The sequence below is a fragment of the Ascaphus truei genome, chromosome 18 (genome assembly GCF_040206685.1).
Source record: "Ascaphus truei isolate aAscTru1 chromosome 18, aAscTru1.hap1, whole genome shotgun sequence".
Taxonomy (NCBI): Eukaryota; Metazoa; Chordata; class Amphibia; order Anura; family Ascaphidae; genus Ascaphus; species Ascaphus truei.
The window spans coordinates 30150156-30171366 of NC_134500.1; the positions used below are offsets into that span (position 1 = coordinate 30150156).

The 21211-nt window shown below is 52.0% G+C and overlaps 1 protein-coding gene across 6 annotated transcripts in view; it reads right to left on the bottom strand.

Moving 5' to 3' along the window:
- Positions 1-21211, bottom strand: part of REC114 (REC114 meiotic recombination protein) — a 70830-nt gene that overhangs the window by 45753 nt on the left and 3866 nt on the right. For 3 of the 6 annotated variants that reach the window (XM_075576023.1, XM_075576021.1, XM_075576020.1), the window contains exon 2: positions 3798-3887. In XM_075576023.1, the coding sequence (XP_075432138.1) occupies positions 3798-3887 (90 nt within the window). Of the gene's footprint in view, positions 1-3250; positions 3275-3797; positions 3888-21211 lie in introns of all 6 variants that reach the window. The other 3 variants (XM_075576019.1, XM_075576017.1, XM_075576018.1) reach the window with 2 other exon arrangements.

Genomic DNA, 21211 nt, shown 5'->3' on the forward strand with positions numbered 1-21211 from the left:
GATTTGGCGCGAAATTAGGCAGTCAGCTGTATATAAATTGTTGCTTTTAACACAAACAGCACTTCTTGATAAAGTTCCTTTGAACGAAACGCGTTGAAGGTTTGTTGTTGTCCCACATCATGAATTACAAATAAAGGACTATTTTTCTGCAAGACCTGTTCCTCCTTACTGCTGTGCGCTGCACACCTTGACTGTTCCTGTTAACCCCTGGAGGGAGAGTCAGCACGAGAGTCACGGTGCAGCAGGAATCACATCTCTGCAAAGACATCAGCAGCAGCCGGAAGACTCTTTGTTGCATTGCCTGTATTTGCCTTGCTGCTTGTAACTAGGGCTCTGATTTTTCACATCTGGATGACCAGCGGTGTTCTCATTTGTCCAAACCATTTTATGGCATAGTTCTTTTTATTTAATAAATAGTTTTTATAGTCACTAGGAGTCTCTATGTTATATGTGCAGTGTGTGTATTAGTGTAGACCTGTTTTAACCCTACAGTGTTGCACTATGATCTGTGTCTGTTTGTGTTTTTTCCCCTATATGGCCTGTCAAGCAAGTGTGCTGATCCCCTGAGGAGTACAGGATTATCCAATGAACTTTTGGCGCCAGGTTTTTCTTTGTAGTACTGGCAACGGGACTTCACATCCAGTAACCCGCCAGAGCAATCGCAAATTGGGCATAAGAGCTGCAAACAGCCCTCGCCCTTTATAGTGATAAGAAGGGCTCTGCCAGGCAGCTCCAGCCTCTGGGCAATTTGTTCCATCTTAGCTGTAGATAGTTCAATTGGAGAGCACTATAGTCACAGCTCTTGCCTGGGTGGTTACCACGTGCGTTTGCCGAGGGTGTAGCTGCTTCCGGCCAGACCCCATGTGGCAATAGGGAGGCAGTTAGGTCTTCGTCACCTCCCCCTCGTGGATCCAGGATTCCCAGGCATTGGTAAAAGGAGCGCGGCTATGGCTTTCGCGCCAAACCACGCAGACATTGCAGGGCTTCCTTTCTGCAAACCAGGCACGCGGTTCACCCGATGTTAGCGGGAACCGCGCTCCGACTTCAGGATCCTCCTCGGGGACCCTGAATTCTCCTCAACTCATGCGTTCCATCTTGGGGGTGCTATATTGCAAGCGGCCACACCGATTGGCATAGTCTACATGCACTGTTATCTCCCCCCACCGCAGGTAGGTAGTCCCACTTTGGGGGTGCTGTCTTTCAAGCTGCCACACCGCTGAGCATACTACCGGCCCCTGCGCATTCTAGGACACATTTGAGCACACGCTGCAGTCCCATTCTCGGGGGCGCTGTCTTTCAAGTGGGCCACACCTTGGGCAGCCTGCAACGTGTACTCGGCTGATACCATGGGTTTCAAGCACATCTCAGCATTAGAAAGTGAAGGGACCCGGCTCTGATATAGTGAGTTCAGGCATACGAATGGCCCTGATACAGTGAGTGCCCCCATTCACTTCTCAGTCAGGCAGCAGTGCTGCTTGCAGTTATTAGCGGGATGCTTCCGTCCTAGAGAGCACACACGCTTGCAAACAGTGGGAATAGTTGGCCTAGATACAGCGAATGGCCCTCGCTTCTCCTCCAGTATATATTCCCATCTTGACTGTCCCGGTTGCTGATCCCAGCAACGCCTCCAAAATGTAACACACTTTCTCTCCTAGGTAGTTCCCACACACCTTCGGCAACGCGTTTACTGGATCTCAATTGTCAAAGGAGAAAAGAGGGGTAGGCATCCGGAGCAGCAACAAGGTATGGCAAAAAAACGATGAATCCGGGGCTGGTCAGAAACGCTTTATTGTACACATAACTTGACAGAGCGCTTCATCAAGGAGTAGAATTCTTCTTTTGTACTTGTGCTCTGGTGCTGAGTAGCTCCCCTGCTGTAGGCCAGGAAGCCTGAGTCTCTGCGGTGTTAGTGGGAATAGCAACAAGACATATCGATTGTTCTTTGGTGCAGCGCCTCCATCCTGTAGGGTAGCTGCCGGAGGCAGATGGCATTCCCCACAGGAACCCCCGTTTCCAGTAATGACACAGAGAAGTGGAACCGTTCACCTTTTATTTGGCGAGTCAGAACCCGATTCCATCTCTTGCAAGAGAGGTACTTCTTACACGACCACCATATCATATCTTCCCTCGCATCTTGCATCACTGTGATTCCCTGACTAGGCCCCCAACGGCTTAGGGCCCTTGAGGCTAGTCGCCACCCCCTGATGGGGTAAGGCAGAACCCGCCTCACTCACTGGGGAGCAGGCTACATCCTGGAATCGTTCTCCTCTAAATTTGGGTTAGAAGCCTCTTGTATACCTCGGGAGGGTTTAGTGACCCTGCCACAAACTGGGCAGGTGTAAGAGGTGGTCCTGGTGTCACACCATACTACGTGTGACCCCTTACGCGCCCCCCCCCCCTCCTCTCCATGCATGACGCTCCCAACTGCCATCCAGCCTGCATCTGGCTATGGCAACAATCTGGCTAGTGTGCCAACGGACTCACATCCTGGCCATGTGAAAGGGATTTAACCCCGAAACTGCCTGTGCTTACCAGGACTTACATGCCAGGGACGGGAAACACATAGCCAGGGGCACTAGGCTACACCTGTAACAAAACAAAATGGAGATTGGTTAGGGTGGGGTTTGATTGTAATTCACCTCCTGCCTGGAAACAACAACTCCTCAACAATCTTTACAGCAATATTGGATGCTTCAAATGAGATTGATACTTATGTTTTTCCCAACATTTACAAGTGCCTCACGTTTGGCCTTTACTGTGGCCACAAATGAATGATGTAGTAACTTCCATTCACTCCAATGGAAGTCAATCGCTAACTGTGCCCTAGTTCCACTATAGTGTGTGTGTGTGTGTGTACATACAAAGAAAAACTCAAGCACTCACAGGACTTACCGAGGAAATAGGCCTACACAAGATTTCATGAAAATAAGATTGACGTTTCAGTTCAAGCCAGAACCTTTCTCCAGACTGATTTGAACCGAAACGTCAATCTATTCTCATTAAACCTTTTATATGTTTTCGGTAAGTCCTGTGACTTTTTCCTTTACTTGTTTCAATTAATTTTCTATGCACCCAGGCCAGTTAGTTTAGTTTTGGATGTGCCACTTAATGAGTTTCATGTCTTGGTAACTGAACTATGACTAAACAGGCACTTAATGAGTTTTTTCAATAGAAATATCCAAGAAATTCCAAGTCAGGAAGGGCATTTAGTGGTTTTTTTCTCTCCAAAAATACACTTAATGAGTTTTACCTCTACAGCGACGATATATATCTTCTTCCAGCAGTGGATTGACAAAGGAGAGAGAAAGAGACAGAGAGGCAAAGGTATAAATTCAGTTTTAAGGTGCCAAGCATGTCATTATTTTGGCAGACAGGCATGTCCTTTATTAAATAGCACACTAATAGACCAGGGAATATTACAAACCTGCAATCCTTCCATTACCTACATTAGGAGAACATTATGATGAACATGCAAATCCCGTGGAAAACAAGCTTTAAAGTATCTGTTACTCCAACAACAAGCCAGGATCGGTTTTACGTGGAATTTATTTGCAAGTGCAAATGGCAGGATTTGTTCCACGGTCGCCTGAATGTTTCATAAGGTATTACAGAATATGCCCGCTATGCTCACAACACGAGAGTAACATCTGGGCAGGAGACGAAGACGAGAAAACACAGGATCATAGGAAAGTCACCTTGGGGGGATGTCACAATGAGGGAATGCCTGAGCAGCGAGACAGAGATAGGGAGGGGGGGGGGGGGATACATACACAGCCGTCCCTGTGCTTCACTCTTACCAGCAGCGTATGTCCTTGGCAGATGAAGAAGTGCCCCGTGCTCATGATATTAAGGGTGAGGTTGCCAGATTCTTCATTTGACTCAAAGACCTAAAACCAAAACAAAACATGTGAGATTAACACCACTGGGCTTCAAGTAACGAGATTGACTTTTGCATCGTATGCCCCAGATTTGGGAGGACTAGTTGGGGGGGGGGAAAAAAAAAAAAAAACACCACGCAGCTCCTTAACCATTTCTTTCCCAGAGGAACCAGCCGCGCAGTGTGTTGCATCTGCTTTTCCCATTGTCTGAGGGAGACCCGTAATGTTTCTTAAAAATCTAACTCCATTTTAATTCGGTTTAGGAAGCCTATTTAGCAGCTATTCTTGCATAAAATAAGCCCTGAAAAATTGGCTGATGTGTGTGATAACTTTTAACATGGCTGCTGTTTCCTTGCGTCAACTGACAGTGGTGGTACCCGTGTGAATGAGTGTTTAGCTTATCATATAAACCAGGGGGTGGCTAACTCCAGTCCTCAAGGGCCACCAACAGGTCAGGTTGAGGATATCCCCCTGGTTTAAACTGAAGTTGGTTTTGTTAGTGTAGGGACTTTAACATAGCCGTATATATATATCACAAAAATAACAACATTAAAGCAATCCTCCCTCTGCTCCTGAACCTTTCCTTACATGGGTGGGAATCAGAGGGTCCCTGGATTAATTTTAGCTTTGGGAACCCCCTTGGTTCCTGAGATTGTTATCGGGAATGGTGCCCCCCCCCCACTGCATCACACTGTCCAGTAAGAAACCGCGAGGGATGACCTTGCGGCTTCCGATTGGCCCGTCATGCGGGAGATTTAATGGCCATTTTGTTTCCCCGTAGAGGGGACTGTACCAGAGCTACCTTCAGTGGTATTTCAGAAACCAGCCCTGGAAATCCCATTGCTACCCATCCGTGTAATAAAAAAGGGCAGGGAGGGTATACCCTTCAAACTGCTCCTTTAAAGGGTATACAACTACAGTAGCAACTCCTGTGCATGCCTTAATTGAATTAGTGTGATACCGTACCAGCTTCCCTTGATTAAGTGTGCCTACCATCGGATGCAATCTCACATTAAGCATACATGGTATTCCCCCACATGTGAGCTGATTACACTGTGCATTCATTATGCTAATCCCTATTCCCTGCTAACGAGTCACCAGTCTGATATCAGAGGCCTAATTACAATTTTTACACAAGCGTTCTGCAAAATTAAAGCCATGCAGGAAAGCATTTATTTATCCGCCTGGAAGGGGATCTCATTACGGGAAGCCAACGGTTAAATCGGGGACCTGTTTACTCACACTTCATACAGCGAATCATACAGTACATACACAGGATCCTTACCTGGGAGGGTTACGAACCTTTAATGGTAATGTTGCAGGAGATGAACCGTGTTACTGTACATTACTTTGGTGCGTTTGCTCTCTCACTTGGTGCTCAATCCATTATAAAACTGCCATCAAAATATTATTTTAAAAACAAATCAAGTTACTAATTTAGCAAGATGATAAAAAATGTCCAACGTTGTTGCTGTGACGGCCTTTGAAGCAGTGGTGGGTAACATGACAAACATCAAGGGCCGCAGGTGCCACCATTCAGCTCTTAAAATACAAGCCCTCCCTATAACTCCTATTACCCCATATAACCGCTTTGTAAACACATCTCTCTCTCTTGCACTCCCTGTTCTTACCCCACTCCCACCCCGTTCTCTCGCCCACCCCGTTCTCTTCCCCACCCTCCCACCCCCTGTTCTCTCCCCCACCCCTCCCACCCCGTTCTCTCCCACACCCCTCCCACCCCGTTCTGTCCCCCACCCCACCAACCCCCCGTTCTCTCCCCCACCCCTCCCACCCCCGTTCTCTCCCCCACCCCTCCCACCCCCGTTCTCTCCCCCACCCCTCCCACCCCCGTTCTCTCCCCCACCCCCGTTCTCTCCCCCACCGCCGTTCTCTCCCCCACCCCTCCCACCCCCCGTTCTCTCGCCCACCCCTCGTTCTCTCGCCCACCCCTCCCACCCCGTTCTCTCGCCCACCCCTCCCACCCCCCGTTCTCTCGCCCACCCCTCCCACCCCCCGTTCTCTCCCCCACCCCTCCCACCCCCCGTTCTCTCCCCCACCCCTCCCACCCCCCGTTCTCTCCCCCACCCCTCCCACCCCCCGTTCTCTCGCCCACCCCTCCCACCCCCCGTTCTCTCGCCCACCCCTCCCACCCCCTGTTCTCTCCCCCACCCCTCCCACCCCCTGTTCTCTCCCCCACCCCTCCCACTCCGTTCTCTCCCCCACCCCTCCCACCCCCAGTTCTCTCCCACACCCCTCCCACCCCCTGTTCTCTCCCCCACCCCACCCACCCCCCGTTCTCTCGCCCACCCCTCCCACCCCCCGTTCTCTCGCCCACCCCTCCCACCCCCCGTTCTCTCCCCCACCCCTCGTTCTCTCGCCCACCCCCCGTTCTCTCGCCCACCCCTCCCACCCCCCGTTCACTCGCCCACCCCTCCCACCCCTCCCACCCCGTTCTCTCCCCCACCCCTCCCACCCCGTTCTCTCCCCCACCCCTCCCACTCCGTTCTCTCGCCCACCCCTCCCACCCCCCGTTCTCTCGCCCACCCCTCCCACCCCCCGTTCTCTCCCCCACCCCTCGTTCTCTCGCCCACCCCCCGTTCTCTCGCCCACCCCTCCCACCCCCCGTTCACTCGCCCACCCCTCCCACCCCTCCCACCCCGTTCTCTCCCCCACCCCTCCCACCCCGTTCTCTCCCCCACCCCTCCCACTCCGTTCTCTCCCCCACCCCTCCCACCCCCAGTTCTCTCCCCCACCCCTCCCACCCCCCATTCTCTCCCCCACCCCCCGTTCTCTCCCCCACCCCCCGTTCTCTCGCCCACCCCTCCCACCCCCCGTTCTCTCGCCCACCCCTCCCACCCCCCGTTCTCTCGCCCACCCCTCCCACCCCGTTCTCTCGCCCACCCCTCCCACCCCGTTCTCTCCCCCACCCCTCCCACCCCGTTCTCTCCCCCACCCCTCCCACTCCCTGTTCTCTCCCCCACCCCTCCCACCCCGTTCTCTCCCCCACCCCTCCCACCCCGTTCTCTCGCCAACCCCTCCCACCCCGTTCTCTCACCCACCACTCCCACCCCCCTCCCACTCCCTGTTCTCTCCCCCACCCCTCCCACCCCGTTCTCTTCCCCACCCCTCCCACCCACTGTTCTCTCCCCCACCCCTCCCACTCCCTGTTCTCTCCCCCACCCCTCCCACCCCCTGTTCTCTCCCCCACCCCTCCCACCCCGTTCTCTCTCCCACCCCGTTCTCTCGCCAACCCCTCCCACCCGTTCTCTCGCCCACCACTCCCACCCCCCTCCCACTCCCTGTTCTCTCCCCCACCCCTCCCACCCCGTTCTCTTCCCCACCCCTCCCACCCACTGTTCTCTCCCACACCCCTCCCACCCCCTGTTCTCTCCCACACCCCACCCACCCCCCGTTCTCTCCCACACCCCACCCACCCCCCGTTCTCTCGCCCACCCCTCCCACCCCCCGTTCTCTCGCCCACCCCTCCCACCCCCCGTTCTCTCCCCCACCCCTCGTTCTCTCGCCCACCCCCCGTTCTCTCGCCCACCCCTCCCACCCCCCGTTCTCTCGCCCACCCCTCCCACCCCCTGTTCTCTCCCCCACCCCTCCCACCCCGTTCTCTCCCCCACCCCTCCCACCCCCTGTTCTCTCCCCCACCCCTCCCACCCCGTTCTCTCCCCCACCCCTCCCACTCCGTTCTCTCCCCCACCCCCAGTTCTCTCCCCCACCCCTCCCACCCCCCATTCTCTCCCCCACCCCTCCCACCCCCCGTTCTCTCCCCCACCCCCCGTTCTCTCGCCCACCCCTCCCACCCCCCGTTCTCTCGCCCACCCCTCCCACCCCCCGTTCTCTCGCCCACCCCTCCCACCCCGTTCTCTCGCCCACCCCTCCCACCCCGTTCTCTCGCCCACCCCTCCCACCCCGTTCTCTCGCCCACCCCTCCCACCCCGTTCTCTCCCCCACCCCTCCCTCTCCCTGTTCTCTCCCCCACCCCTCCCACTCCCTGTTCTCTCCCCCACCCCTCCCACCCCGTTCTCTCCCCCACCCCTCCCACCCCCTGTTCTCTCCCCCACCCCTCCCACCCCGTTCTCTCCCCACCCCTCCCACTCCGTTCTCTCCCCCACCCCCAGTTCTCTCCCCCACCCCTCCCACCCCCCATTCTCTCCCCCACCCCTCCCACCCCCCGTTCTCTCCCCCACCCCCCGTTCTCTCGCCCACCCCTCCCACCCCCCGTTCTCTCGCCCACCCCTCCCACCCCCCGTTCTCTCGCCCACCCCTCCCACCCCGTTCTCTCGCCCACCCCTCCCACCCCGTTCTCTCGCCCACCCCTCCCACCCCGTTCTCTCGCCCACCCCTCCCACCCCGTTCTCTCCCCCACCCCTCCCTCTCCCTGTTCTCTCCCCCACCCCTCCCACTCCGTTCTCTCCCCCACCCCTCCCACCCCGTTCTCTCCCCCACCCCTCCCACCCCGTTCTCTCGCCAACCCCTCCCACCCCGTTCTCTCACCCACCACTCCCACCCCCCTCCCACTCCGTTCTCTCCCCCACCCCTCCCACCCCGTTCTCTTCCCCACCCCTCCCACCCACTGTTCTCTCGCCCACCCCTCCCACCCCGTTCTCTTTCCCACCCCGTTCTCTCCCCCACCCCTCCCACTACCTGTACTCTCCCCCACCCCTCCCACTCCGTTCTCTCCCCCACCCCTCCCACTCCCTGTTCTCTCCCCCACCCCTCCCAGTCCCTGTTCTCTCCCCCACCCCTCCCAGTCCCTGTTCTCCTCCCCACCCCTCCCAGTCCCTGTTCTCTCCCCCACCCCACTCCCTGCTCTCTCCTCCACCCCTCTCACTCCCTGCTCTCTCCCCCACCCCTCTCTCCCCCACCCCTCTTACTCCCTGTTCTCCCCCACCCCTCTCACTCCGTTCTCCCCCACCCCTCACTCCGTTCTCCCCCACCCCTCACTCCGTTCTCCCCCACCCCTCACTCCGTTCTCCCCCACCCCTCACTCTGTTCTCCCCCACCTCTCTCACTCCACTCTCCCCGTGACTCCTTTCCCCCCCCCTGTGACTCCCTTTCCCCCCCCCCTCTGACTCCGTTCTCCCCCTCACTCCCTGTTCACCCCATCCTCTCACTGTTCTCCCCCCTCTGACTCCGTTCTCCCTCCTTTCACTCCCTGTCCACCCCACCTCTCTCACTCTTCTTCCCCCCACCCCTGACAATTCCCATTTAGCATGTAGCTCTCTCGCCCTCTCCCCCCCCCCTTCCGTTCATAGCTCCGTCCATAGCTCCATCCATCTATGCTCAAACTACATGCTGAAGGGAGGTAGGGATGGGGAGGGAGGTTGGGGGCCGCAGGGGGAGACCCTGCCGCCCACCAGTGCTTTACAATATCAAATTAAGTCCTATCCTATTCACTTTTTGGAAGCATTTAAACCCCTTCCGTGTGATCAAACTGAATTGAAGCCTTTCTGGAACTAACGTGTTTGAAAGTCATATCTATGCAGGAAGAAAAAAAAACGCCCCACGCAAATTCCCATTTGGACCAATTATTCCAAATATTCTCCTGTGGGAACGAAACAAGATTTATAATAGTAACGACTAGTAGAAACCAAATCTTCACACCCTGCCAAACACGCAACCATCCAGTATCTTCAACCAGAGAGCCCCCATAAAACATGAATACCCACATGTCCTGGGACATTTTAGCTTTAGGAGCAAAGTATTAAGCAGAGCTACAGCTCCCAGCATCCTAAGCTGCCAGTTAATGGAATCAGCATTCTGATCGCAAAGAACAGCACAGCAAAGAATATATAGTGGGAATACGTGTGCACCGTACATAACACTGGCAGCGAGATGTCGATTTGTTTCACCCCCTTACAAGTGTTTTAATTCCATGTTTGGCTTCTAACTCCCCAGCCTTTCCCCCCCTGGAAAACACGCCGATTACGTTAAACAGAGAAGAAACATTCACGGCTGCAAGCAAGGCTTAACCTTTACAGTTTCCCATGTTCAAAGCTGCCGTGCGCACCAGCGCCAAAACTAGAATTTATAACACCGTCTAGCGGCCAAGCTGCGAGGTTTCAAATCGCCAGGCACGCCTTATTTTCGAGGTTGACTGTCTCAAAACACAGATGGGGGCATTCCAAAAGTAGCAGCAGTTACCCCATACATGCATTGTACGTTCCCCTATTGCCTAAGGAGACGACAATCAAGATCTTTTTCATTTATACATGAGATCAATATCACTGTGGATTTCTAAACAGACCTACAGCATATACATCAAATGGGTCATTTGAAATCCGCATATATCTATTCTCCAAAGATGGGAACATAGGAAACCCCACACAATGCAATACCCCTGCCCCTCCTGGCTCTGAGTTTGCAGACCTAACTTAAAGTGGCAATCCATGAAGGTTTTTCCCCCTTCATTTATTTATTTTTTACATTGGATTCATGCAGGGGGTCTTTGGTATTGAACCCCATTAATGTCAACTCTGGAGACCCCCTGCTTCTGGAGATGCCTACCGCTGTGGGGGGTGCCGGTAGCCGCGCTGTTCGGCTAGCAGGGTTCACGTTGTGGCAGTTTAAAAGCTCCCGCAGCCTGCGGGCCAATAGGAAGCCGCGACGTCATCAGGTTCGGCTTCCTATTGGCCCGCGTGATGCGGGAGCTTTAATCTTGAATACCCAGCTAACTCAGCTACCTACGGCGGTAAGTGTCTCGGGAAGCAGGGGGTCCCCGGAGCTGAAATGAATGGGGGTCAGCGCCGGAGACCCCCCCCCTGCTTCAACCCAGTGTTAAAAAAAAATGAAAAAATATTAAAAACGCCATAAATTGCTCCTTTAATCACCCCATTTGTACGCTGGCCATGAAAAATATCAGCACCCTCTTGCTCTGCAATAGAATCCCCCAAATCCCATTAGGGGGCTGAACGCTGCGCCTGGGGCAGATGAAGGTATATAATACGCTGTAATCAATAATATCCAATGTACGAGCCACACGAGGTCAGGAAAACAATTTAGAAATCCAATGGGCCCCCAGGCTGCCTCTTTCTACAGGAGCGGCCCACAGGCTGCCCCTTTGTACAGGAGCGGGGTCACAGTATGATGGGATTGTTAGAAGACGGAGACCCCAAGGTAATAACTGCCATCACATGGCAGCTTCCCTTCTGCTTCTATTTAGGGCGAGATACTGACATTTCCAGCTTATCTGGAGAGCAGAGATCCAGACACACAGAAAAAGGAAACGATTAGGGGATCCGCACAAAGCACTGAGACACAACATTGACACGAGATAAGAACCGTTTGGCCTACTTAGCCTACTCATTGTACTTGGTGTAAAACCTTACATCCTATTTAATTCGGGCCCCCCCCCCTAATAATTAGGGTTTACTTCTATCTACTACAGATATATATTGTAATTCCTTTATTGCATTCACTCCTGTTTAAGGGGAGATCTCACTTACAGTATGCCATTTTCCATGAGCCTAACACCTTCCAACTTGTGGGCACGGTTCTTTGTTGCATTGCTTCTGTACCTTATTCATTCTGTTAATGTGTTTGAAATCACCATATCCCCTGCTCCTCTCTTTCCATTTTTGCAGTGTACACATAATAAAGTGCTTTAATCTTCCTGGAAATGTGCAAAACAGGAGCCACTGTCTCTGGACCACCTCGATTTTATAAACGGCCTGAAAACGTGAACTGCATAGGTGTAAAGTACAGGAGGTCCTTGTTTTACGACGAACGGCTTATCCGACGCTAGTCAATGCATCCCTATGGCCCGCTTTACGACGTCCGAACGGCTTATCCGACGCTTTAAAAGTCCGTTGAAGATTCCCCCCCCCCCACCCACCCAATCAGCTTCCTCCAATAATTGATGGGTTTTTTTTTGCTCGTGAACATTTCTGTACAGAATACAGCATAGTTTTATTTTTATAGTTTTAATTTACAGTTCTGGAATCAATAAATATAATGTTTCCATCATAATCTACGTGTGTGCTGCATATCTTATTGCTTGAGTAACATGCTCTGTGTATTTTAGCATTAAAAATGCCTTCAGGAACGGAACGTTTGATTTAAACAGTGTTCCTATGGGAAAACGGGTTTCGCTTTACGACGCTTCGCTATCCGACGCCATTTTGAGTAACGCATTGCGTCGGATAACCGAGGACCGCCTGTAATCAGTAAAGATGTGCCATCGTCTCCTTTCTCACTATAGCTCTGACTGTACAACCTTGAATCATAATCGTCCTTTCTGTTGGAATCATATGATCTCCATATATGTACTGACAGGAAAACATGAATTAAAAACACAGTAACTAAAATCAATAATATGCAACACAAAAGTTGTTACCAGTTTATAAAGCACTCACTGGGTGAGATTTTACAGTGTATATCTGATAAACTGTCATCAATACTCTGTATGTATCCTTGTCAGGTTTACAAGCAAAATCAAGTGTTGCATCCAACTTTATTTATTCAAGGCAAAAATAGCCAAGAAAGGTATCTAAAACATACAATATGTCAAATGTATGCACAGGTTCAAAGTGCGTACACACATTGAAACAGGAGAAATGGGATTACATCTATAATGCACAGGTATGCTTTGCAAATCCTGAAATATATGAAAGTTGTGCTGCTGCTGCTGCTGCTGCTGCTGCTGACCATTCAGACAGCGATGAGGTTCATACCAAGTTGCTCACATTTTTCCCTTGACTGTAACAGTGATGTGAGAAGCAGAAAAATCTGCTTACTGCAAAGAATAAATCAGACTGGAGGAGAGTATTGGGAGGCCAAACTGGAGGCATCAGCAGAGTTTTGTATTACCTCGAGCAAAACGCTGACAAAATATTCCACTTTCCGGGGGGGAGGTGTCTAGAAATACTTAGGAAATTAATGCAAGACTCCGCAAAATTACGCCAACACTTAGGTGAATAGAAAGATTGACAAAACCTGACAATTCCTCGCGTGTAAGTGAAATAATAGTACAACGGGTGCTGATGCTTTCCAGTTCGATGCATTCATGAATATTGTATAATACAAGTAACAGTGTAAACCATTCTCAACACTTAAAAAGAGCGTATGCCAACTCACAAGAAAGATGCGGAGCTGAAAGGGATTTGTTTTACTTCGCGACACAACACTAATACACAATGAGAAAAGCAGGGAGCCGTCGGTGTCAAAGAAAAGACTCACTTTCATTTCCTTGGGGAATGGTCAAAGCCACTTGTTGCACATCCATACAGGGGGATTTAGGCGTTAGTTAAGAACTTGAGACGGCAATCTGGAGATAAGGAAATAGAGAGCTGTTTTACACGTTTTCTTTGATCAGATAGTTGCCAACTTCAAAGCCAGGCCAGCCTCTTTCCCCCATACATTCACATGCCAGTATGCTTTTGTGTTTCAACTCAACGGTTAGTGTCAGGCAGTGGCTGCAAAGGCAAATAGGATCTTGCCTTGCATTAAACGAGGAATGAATGGATGTAAGGGAAATACACATAATTATCCCCCTTCATAAAGCATTAGTAAGACCACACCTTGAATATGGAGTACAATTTTGGGCACCACTCCTTAGAAAAGACATGACATCGGAGCCTACGAGGAAGCTCAACTCCTCCCCCCCCCCCCAACCCATATATAATTAAACACACAACAAAAGGTCTGGAGGTACAAAAGGCCACGGCTTTATTTACACAAATAATTAACCCTGGTAAGTGTCAACCCTGCCAGTCTGCTCCCCCTCCCCCCCGTGTAAAGGACAGTGGCACCCCAACCATGGCCCGCAAGACCCACCAGGCCGGGCGCCCACCTGCCTGGCCGTTAAGCGAGACTGGGCCCCAGGGAATCATGCACGAATGAGACCTGCCCACTCGCTACCCCCAGCCACCACAGGGTTTTTCCGCACCATAGAGCCACCGCTGGCAAGGTTACCGTGCACTTAACCCCCCCCCCCAACAGCTGCCACGACGAAGGCAACACATACCTTGGAATCACATCTTCATACCTTGGAATGCCCACCTCCAACATGGCAGATATCAAAGTCTTTCCTTCCTGTGTGAAATATATATATATATATTTTTTTTCTTTGACAGGGAATAAATACAACACAATATACAATATGAAGAGAAAACTGTTGCTACGCACTGGAGCTGTCTTTTGAATATCTTGCACTGTGTGATGTTAGCCCTCTTGCTGCCGTCTGTCTCTCGGCGGAGGAGGAGGCAGCGGTATCTCGGCTGAGGAGGCAGCGGTATCTCGGCGGTGGAGGAGGAGGCAGCGGTATCTCGGCGGTGGAGGAGGAGGCAGCGGTATCTCGGCGGTGGAGGAGGCAGCAGTATCTCGGCGGTGGAGGAGGCAGCAGTATCTCGGCGGAGGAGGAGGCAGCAGTATCTCGGCGGAGGAGGAGACAGCAGTATCTCGGCGGAGGAGGAGGCAGCAGTATCTCGGCGGAGGAGGAGACAGCAGTATCTCGGCGGAGGAGGAGGCAGCAGTATCTCGGCGGCGGAAGAGGCAGCAGTATCTCGGCGGAGGAGGAGGCAGCAGTATCTCGGCGGAGGAGGAGGCAGCAGTATCTCGGCGGAGGAGCAGGCAGCAGTATCTCGGCGGAGGAGGCAGCAGTATATCGGCAATGAAGGAGGCAGCAGTATCTCGGCGGAGGAGGCAGCAGTATCTCGGCGGTGGAGGAGGAGGCAGCAGTATCTCGGCGGCGGAGGAGGCAGCAGTATCTCGGCGGAGGAGGCAGCAGTATCTCGGCGGAGGAGGCAGCGGTATCTCGGCGGAGGAGGAGGCAGCGGTATCTCGGCGGAGGAGGAGGAGGCAGCAGTATCTCAGCGGAGGAGGCAGCAGTATCTCGGCGGCGGAAGAGGCAGCGGTATCTCGGCGGAGGAGGAGGCAGCGGTATCTCGGCGGAGGAGGCAGCAGTATCTCGGAGGAGGCAGCAGTATCTCGGCGGAGGAGGAGGCAGCAGTATCTCGGCGGAGGAGGAGGCAGCAGTATCTCGGCGGAGGAGGAGGCAGCAGCATCTCGGCGGAGGATGAGGCAGCAGCAGCAGTATCTCGGCGGAGGAGGAGGCAGCAGCAGTATCTAGGCGGAGGAGGAGGCAGCAGCAGCAGCAGTATCTCGGCGGAGGAGGCAGCAGCAGCAGCAGTATCTCGGCGGAGGAGGAGGCAGCAGCAGCAGCAGTATCTCGGCGGAGGAGGAGGCAGCAGCAGCAGTATCTCGGCGGAGGAGGAGGCAGCAGCAGCAGTATCTCGGCGGAGGAGGAGGCAGCAGCAGCAGTATCTCGGCGGAGGAGGAGGCAGCAGCAGCAGTATCTCGGCGGAGGAGGAGGCAGCAGCAGCAGTATCTCGGCGGAGGAGGAGGCAGCAGCAGCAGTATCTCGGCGGAGGAGGAGGCAGCAGCAGCAGTATCTCGGCGGAGGAGGCAGCAGCAGCAGTATCTCGGCGGAGGAGGAGGCAGCAGCAGCAGTATCTCGGCGGAGGAGGAGGCAGCAGCAGCAGTATCTCGGCGGAGGAGGAGGCAGCAGCAGCAGTATCTCGGCGGAGGAGGAGGCAGCAGCAGCAGTATCTCGGCGGAGGAGGAGGCAGCAGCAGCAGTATCTCGGCGGAGGAGGAGGCAGCAGCAGCAGTATCTCGGCGGAGGAGGAGGCAGCAGTATCTCGGCGGAGGAGGAGGCAGCAGTATCTCGGCGGAGGAGGCAGCAGTATCTCGGCGGAGGAGGAGGCAGCAGTATCTCGGCGGAGGAGGCAGCAGTATCTCGGCGGCGGAGAGGGCAGCAGTATCTCGGCGGCGGAGGAGGCAGCAGTATCTCGGCGGAGGAGCAGGCAGCAGTATCTCGGCGGAGGAGGCAGCAGTATCTCGGCAATGAAGGAGGCAGCAGTATCTCGGCGGAGGAGGCAGCAGTATCTCGGCGGTGGAGGAGGAGGCAGCAGTATCTCAGCGGAGGAGGCAGCAGTATCTCGGCGGCGGAGGAGGCAGCAGTATCTCGGCGGTGGAGGAGGCAGCAGTATCTCGGCGGCGGAGGAGGCAGCAGTATCTCGGCGGAGGAGGAGGAGGCAGCAGCAGTATCTCGGCGGAGGAAGCAGTATCTCGGCGGAGGAGGCAGCAGTATCTCGGCGGAGGAGGAGGCGGCAGCAGTATCTCGGCGGAGGAGGAGGCAGCAGCAGTATCTCGGCGGAGGAGGAGGCAGCAGTATCTTGGCGGAGGAGGAGGCAGCAGTATCTCGGCGGAGGAGGAGGCAGCAGTATCTCGGCGGAGGAGGAGGCAGCAGTATCTCGGTGGAGTAGGAGGCAGCAGTATCTCGGCGGAGGAGGAGGCAGCAGTATCTCGGCGGAGGAGGAGGCAGCAGTATCTCGGCGGAGGAGGAGGCAGCAGTATCTCGGAGGAGCAGGCAGCAGTATCTCGGAGGAGGAGGAGGCAGCAGTATCTCGGAGGAGCAGGCAGCAGTATCTCGGCGGAGGAGGCATTAGTTTCTCGGCAGAAGAGGAGGCAACAGCGCAACGAGAGCCCAACCAGAGCTTAGGACCAACCGGAAGGCAAAACTTCCGTATTCACCACATGGTTGGACTCCCACCACGCTGCTGCCTCCTCTTCTACAGCAGCAGCAGTATCTCGGCGGAGGAGGAGGCAGCAGCAGCAGTATCTCGGCGGAGGAGGAGGCAGCAGCAGCAGTATCTCGGCGGAGGAGGAGGCAGCAGTATCTCGGCGGAGGAGGCGGCAGCAGTATCTCGGCGGAGGAGGCAGCAGTATCTCGGCGGAGGAGGAGGCAGCAGTATCTCGGCGGAGGAGGAGGCAGCAGTATCTCGGCGGAGGAGCAGGCAGCAGTATCTCGGCGGAGGAGGCAGCAGTATCTCGGCAGTGAAGGAGGCAGCAGTATCTCGGCGGAGGAGAGCTGGAAATTATCTTTTCTGGCGCTGAGGTGAGGTGTTTGAAGAATATACTTGCAATCTCTTCTGTTGAACAGTGACCTCAGGAAAAGGAAAGAAAAAAGACAAAACATGCAGGGAACCTGCAATGGTGTATTACCCAAGGGATGACAGGGTTATGCAATGAAGGAGCAATTTATTAAATTAAAATAGCAAGGTTAAAATAACCATGGATGGCATTGTTATACACACATATATAAAAAAACATATAAAATACAGATTAAACTATTAGAATGATGGACTCGTGCCTCAGCACTCTCTTGCACTGTGGTGCTTAGTCCAGCAATTCTTATTCTTTGCTCCGTCTGGTATAAAATTGGAATCCTACTCACCAGAAGTGAATAGGAAATAAGCACTTGGTTTATGGTCTTTGCCGTTGATATCGCCGTTCGCTTGGTGCTGTGTTTGCCTCTGATGCCGGGGATCCGATTCAGTGCTTCCACAAGCCTTGCTTCCTGGATTGCACACGATCTGCACGGCTCGATGACGTCACCAGTGTTGAATTTCAGCTACGGTGGCTCAACGGTGCCAAAAAACCTTCCAACGCGTTTCGAAAGTACAAATGGTGTCTCTCTTCGTCAGGGATAGGTGCTGCTTGTATCTTCTCCATTAAATACCCCAGTTCATAATTAAAAGCGCTTTGTGATTGGCGCAATTGCTAATAGAGTAATTAAACCATCTGCTTTTCACCTGTTGTCTTATGGAGGCAGAATTTGTTAGTTAACATTATATTATTTCCAGACATTTGAATACAGAAAGATCTCTGTGTTCTGACAAGACCTGTGTATATGGGGTACACTGACCGCTATTTATGACTAAGTGGTATTTGTTAACCCCTGTTGTCTCCCTCTAACTTTATTAGATATTTTAAATGGTTTTGGGTGAACTCAGAGATATTTATGCATAACATTGCGATGGCATACTTTAAATGACAGTCAGTGAATCTTTACACATTTTTTGATATATGATACCCTTATACATGTTATGATTTTTATACACTTTCAATACGAATTGATGAACAAAATTGTAATGAACAAATATTGTAAATAAAACATTCTAATCTAATTCAACTTAGATATTGCAGAAATATATACAAATATACAAATACATTCTCATATATAGATTTGCGGAATAATTTTTTTTGCGGAATATAGTTTTTGCTCAATGCAGTTGTTTTTTCCCAAGACACTATTAATCTTGATGTTTAGTTGCTCAGGAAGGGAAAATCTGAGCCTAACTTGATTACAGTGGATATATAAAGTGATACATAAAGTGATATAAATAAAGTGAAGTAATATTAACTACTTGTGATTTGTGTTTAAAAATAAACTTAATAAACTTAACATGTGTGTTTATTGATTATCTATTAATTTGTGAGTATAATAATTTTTTTTATAAGTGATTAATAATTGATTTCAGTGTTAAGAAAATATTAATATGTGTTTATATAAGTGGTATTTCTCAGTTAGTTTAATAAGTGCAATAAAGATTATATTAATGTTAATAATAATAATGATAATACTCATGATCATAATCAAATCGGCAGTCAAATGAGGTGGTTGTCTTCAAAGGTTTAATTGGATTACTACTACTTTAAGAAGGCTGATAAATCGAATTCAATGTTTAGACCTAATGGACTAAGAGTCTTCAACTCAAAAATCCAAAAGGACTCTCTTCTTGAAATAAAATTAATTTTGTCACCACCCCTCTTACTGAAATTTGGACATTCTATACCATGACACTTAAGTCCTATAGGATTTTGCGAATGGACTTTCTTGAAGTGAAGTGACACATTATGAAATTCAAATCCCCTTTTTATGTTGTAAATATGTTCTCCTAGTCTTCTCTGTAGAGTTCTGCCCGTGCGGCCCACATATTGGAGGAGGCAGCAGTATCTCGGCGGCGGAGGAGGCAGCAGTATCTCGGCGGCGGAGGAGGCAGCAGTATCTCGGCGGAGGAGGAGGCGGCAGCAGTATCTCGGCGGAGGAGGAGGAGGCAGCAGCAGTATCTCGGCGGAGGAGGAGGCAGCAGTATCTCGGCGGAGGAGGCAGCAGTATCTCGGCGGAGGAGGAGGAGGCAGCAGCAGTATCTCGGCGGAGGAGGAGGCAGCAGTATCTCGGCGGAGGAGGAGGCAGCAGTATCTCAGCGGTGGAGGAGGCAGCAGCAGTATCTCGGCGGAGGAGGCAGCAGTATCTCGGCGGAGGAGGCAGCAGTATCTCGGCGGAGGAGGAGGCAGCAGTATCTCGGCGGAGGAGGAGGCAGCAGTATCTCGGCGGAGGAGGAGGCAGCAGTATCTCGGCGGAGGAGGAGGCAGCAGTATCTCGGCGGAGGAGGAGGCAGCAGTATCTCGGCGGAGGAGGAGGCAGCAGTATCTCGGCGGAGGAGGAGGCAGCAGTATCTCGGAGGAGGAGGAGGCAGCAGTATCTCGGAGGAGCAGGCAGCAGTATCTCGGAGGAGGAGGCAGCAGTATCTCGGAGGAGCAGGCAGCAGTATCTCGGCGGAGGAGGCATTAGTTTCTCGGCAGAAGAGGAGGCAACAGCGCAACGAGAGCCCAACCAGAGCTTAGGACCATCCGGAAGGCAAAACTTCCGTATTCACCACATGGTTGGACTCCCACCACGCTGCTGCCTCCTCCTCCATCGCCGAGATACTGCTGCCTACTTCTCCGCCGTGCTGCCTCTGTCGCCCACATAACTGCTAGGGACCGGGGGAAAGAGAAGGAGGTAGAGAAAGAGGAGAACAGTGAGAGAGAAAAGGGATATGTGTGTAAGAGACACACGAAAAGATCCCCACTAGGGCGCACCGCAGACCTGAGTGGTATTAAATCCTGGTCTATGAATGCGCTAAACATACAACATATAAACTTTATTAGTGATTAAAATAATTCTTAAAAACCTAAAGCTACTGATATTGCTAAGATGTCTAGCCTCTCAGTAAACCGACAGGTATACCTTCTAGTATGCCACTAATCACTGATCCTCCTCATGAAAGATCCCTTTGGATGAGGTATTAATATACCTTTATAGTACCATATTGTGTAAAGAGGGAAGTCAGTTGTTGGCTAGGTATACATGAGTATGTAGATAGATAGTAATGAGTGATAGGAAGTTAGTCCCTAAAGTGTAGGTGTAGAGATGCACCTTGTCTAGGGAGTGGGAGTCTAGGGAAAATACATGGCATGTATAATGTAAAGTAGTGCTAGTGTTTATACAGCCGTGCCACTTCGACACACACGTGGGTAAGTATGTACATAAAGAATCACGTTATATCTATCAGACTCTATGTAGTGATAGTATCGACTCCTGGCTGCTATCCCAGATGTAAATGCTCAAAAGTTTCCACAGCATTTACATCTGGGATAGCAGCCAGGAGTCGATACTACACTTTAGGGACTAACTTCCTATCACTCATTACTATCTATCTTTCATGAGGAGGATCAGTGATTAGTGGCATACTAGAAGGTATACCTGTCGGTTTACTGAGAGGCTAGACATTTTAGCAATATCAGTAGCTTTAGGTTTTTAAGAATTATTTTAATTTTAATCACTAATAAAGTTTATATGTTGTATGTTTAGCGCATTCATAGACCAGGATTTAATACCACTCAGGTCTGCGGTGCGCCCTAGTGGGGATCTTTTCGTGTGTCTCTTACACACATATCCCTTTTGTCCATGTGTTTATCCCCGGCAGCACGCGACCTAAACCCTTTACGGTTATAGAGTTTAGAGCGAGGTTTTGCAAACTCTTTCGAACAGTGAGAGAGGCAAGTTAGGTAGAAGAGGAGGGAGTCAGAGAGGAAGGGGAGTGAGGGGAGAAGGTGTGAGTTAGAGGGGAAAAGTAAGAGATGGGGGAGAGCGAGTGAGAAAGGGAGTCAGAGAGTGATGGTAGTAGGGGAGAAGCTGGTAAGGAGGGGGGGGGGGGATTTGGTAAGCTTCGTGGGCCACAAACTGAATGATGATTCTACATTAAGTATGTGCCCCATAAAGCTAACCAACCACAGCTTGTTAAATGGCCGTCCAGCCAAAATAATTGCCCACCCCTCGTATAGAGTGAGTAAGGGGCAATGTTGAAACAAAAAGATAAAGTGGCTGCTCATTGTGGGACGGAGTATGCCTCAGTATGGAGTTTGGTCCAGCCACGCAGCTGATCCCATTGAGGTTTGGGGGTGTTAGGCTGCGTCCATAGACAATGCAGCCGTGCAGAGGCTGATGGCCTTAGTACGCACGCCGTCCGGGGGCGTCTATGGGCGGGCCATTGACGTCACGGAGCTGGTTCGTTCTCATTGGGCGAACCGCTCACGTGACCGCCTTATCGCGCGCCCCCTCCCGCTTGTCCGCACGCTGTATAGACGCGATCACTGCCTTTAGGCAGTCTGATCGCTCAGCGTGCGGACGCGTCCGCGCGGTCTGCCCTTCTA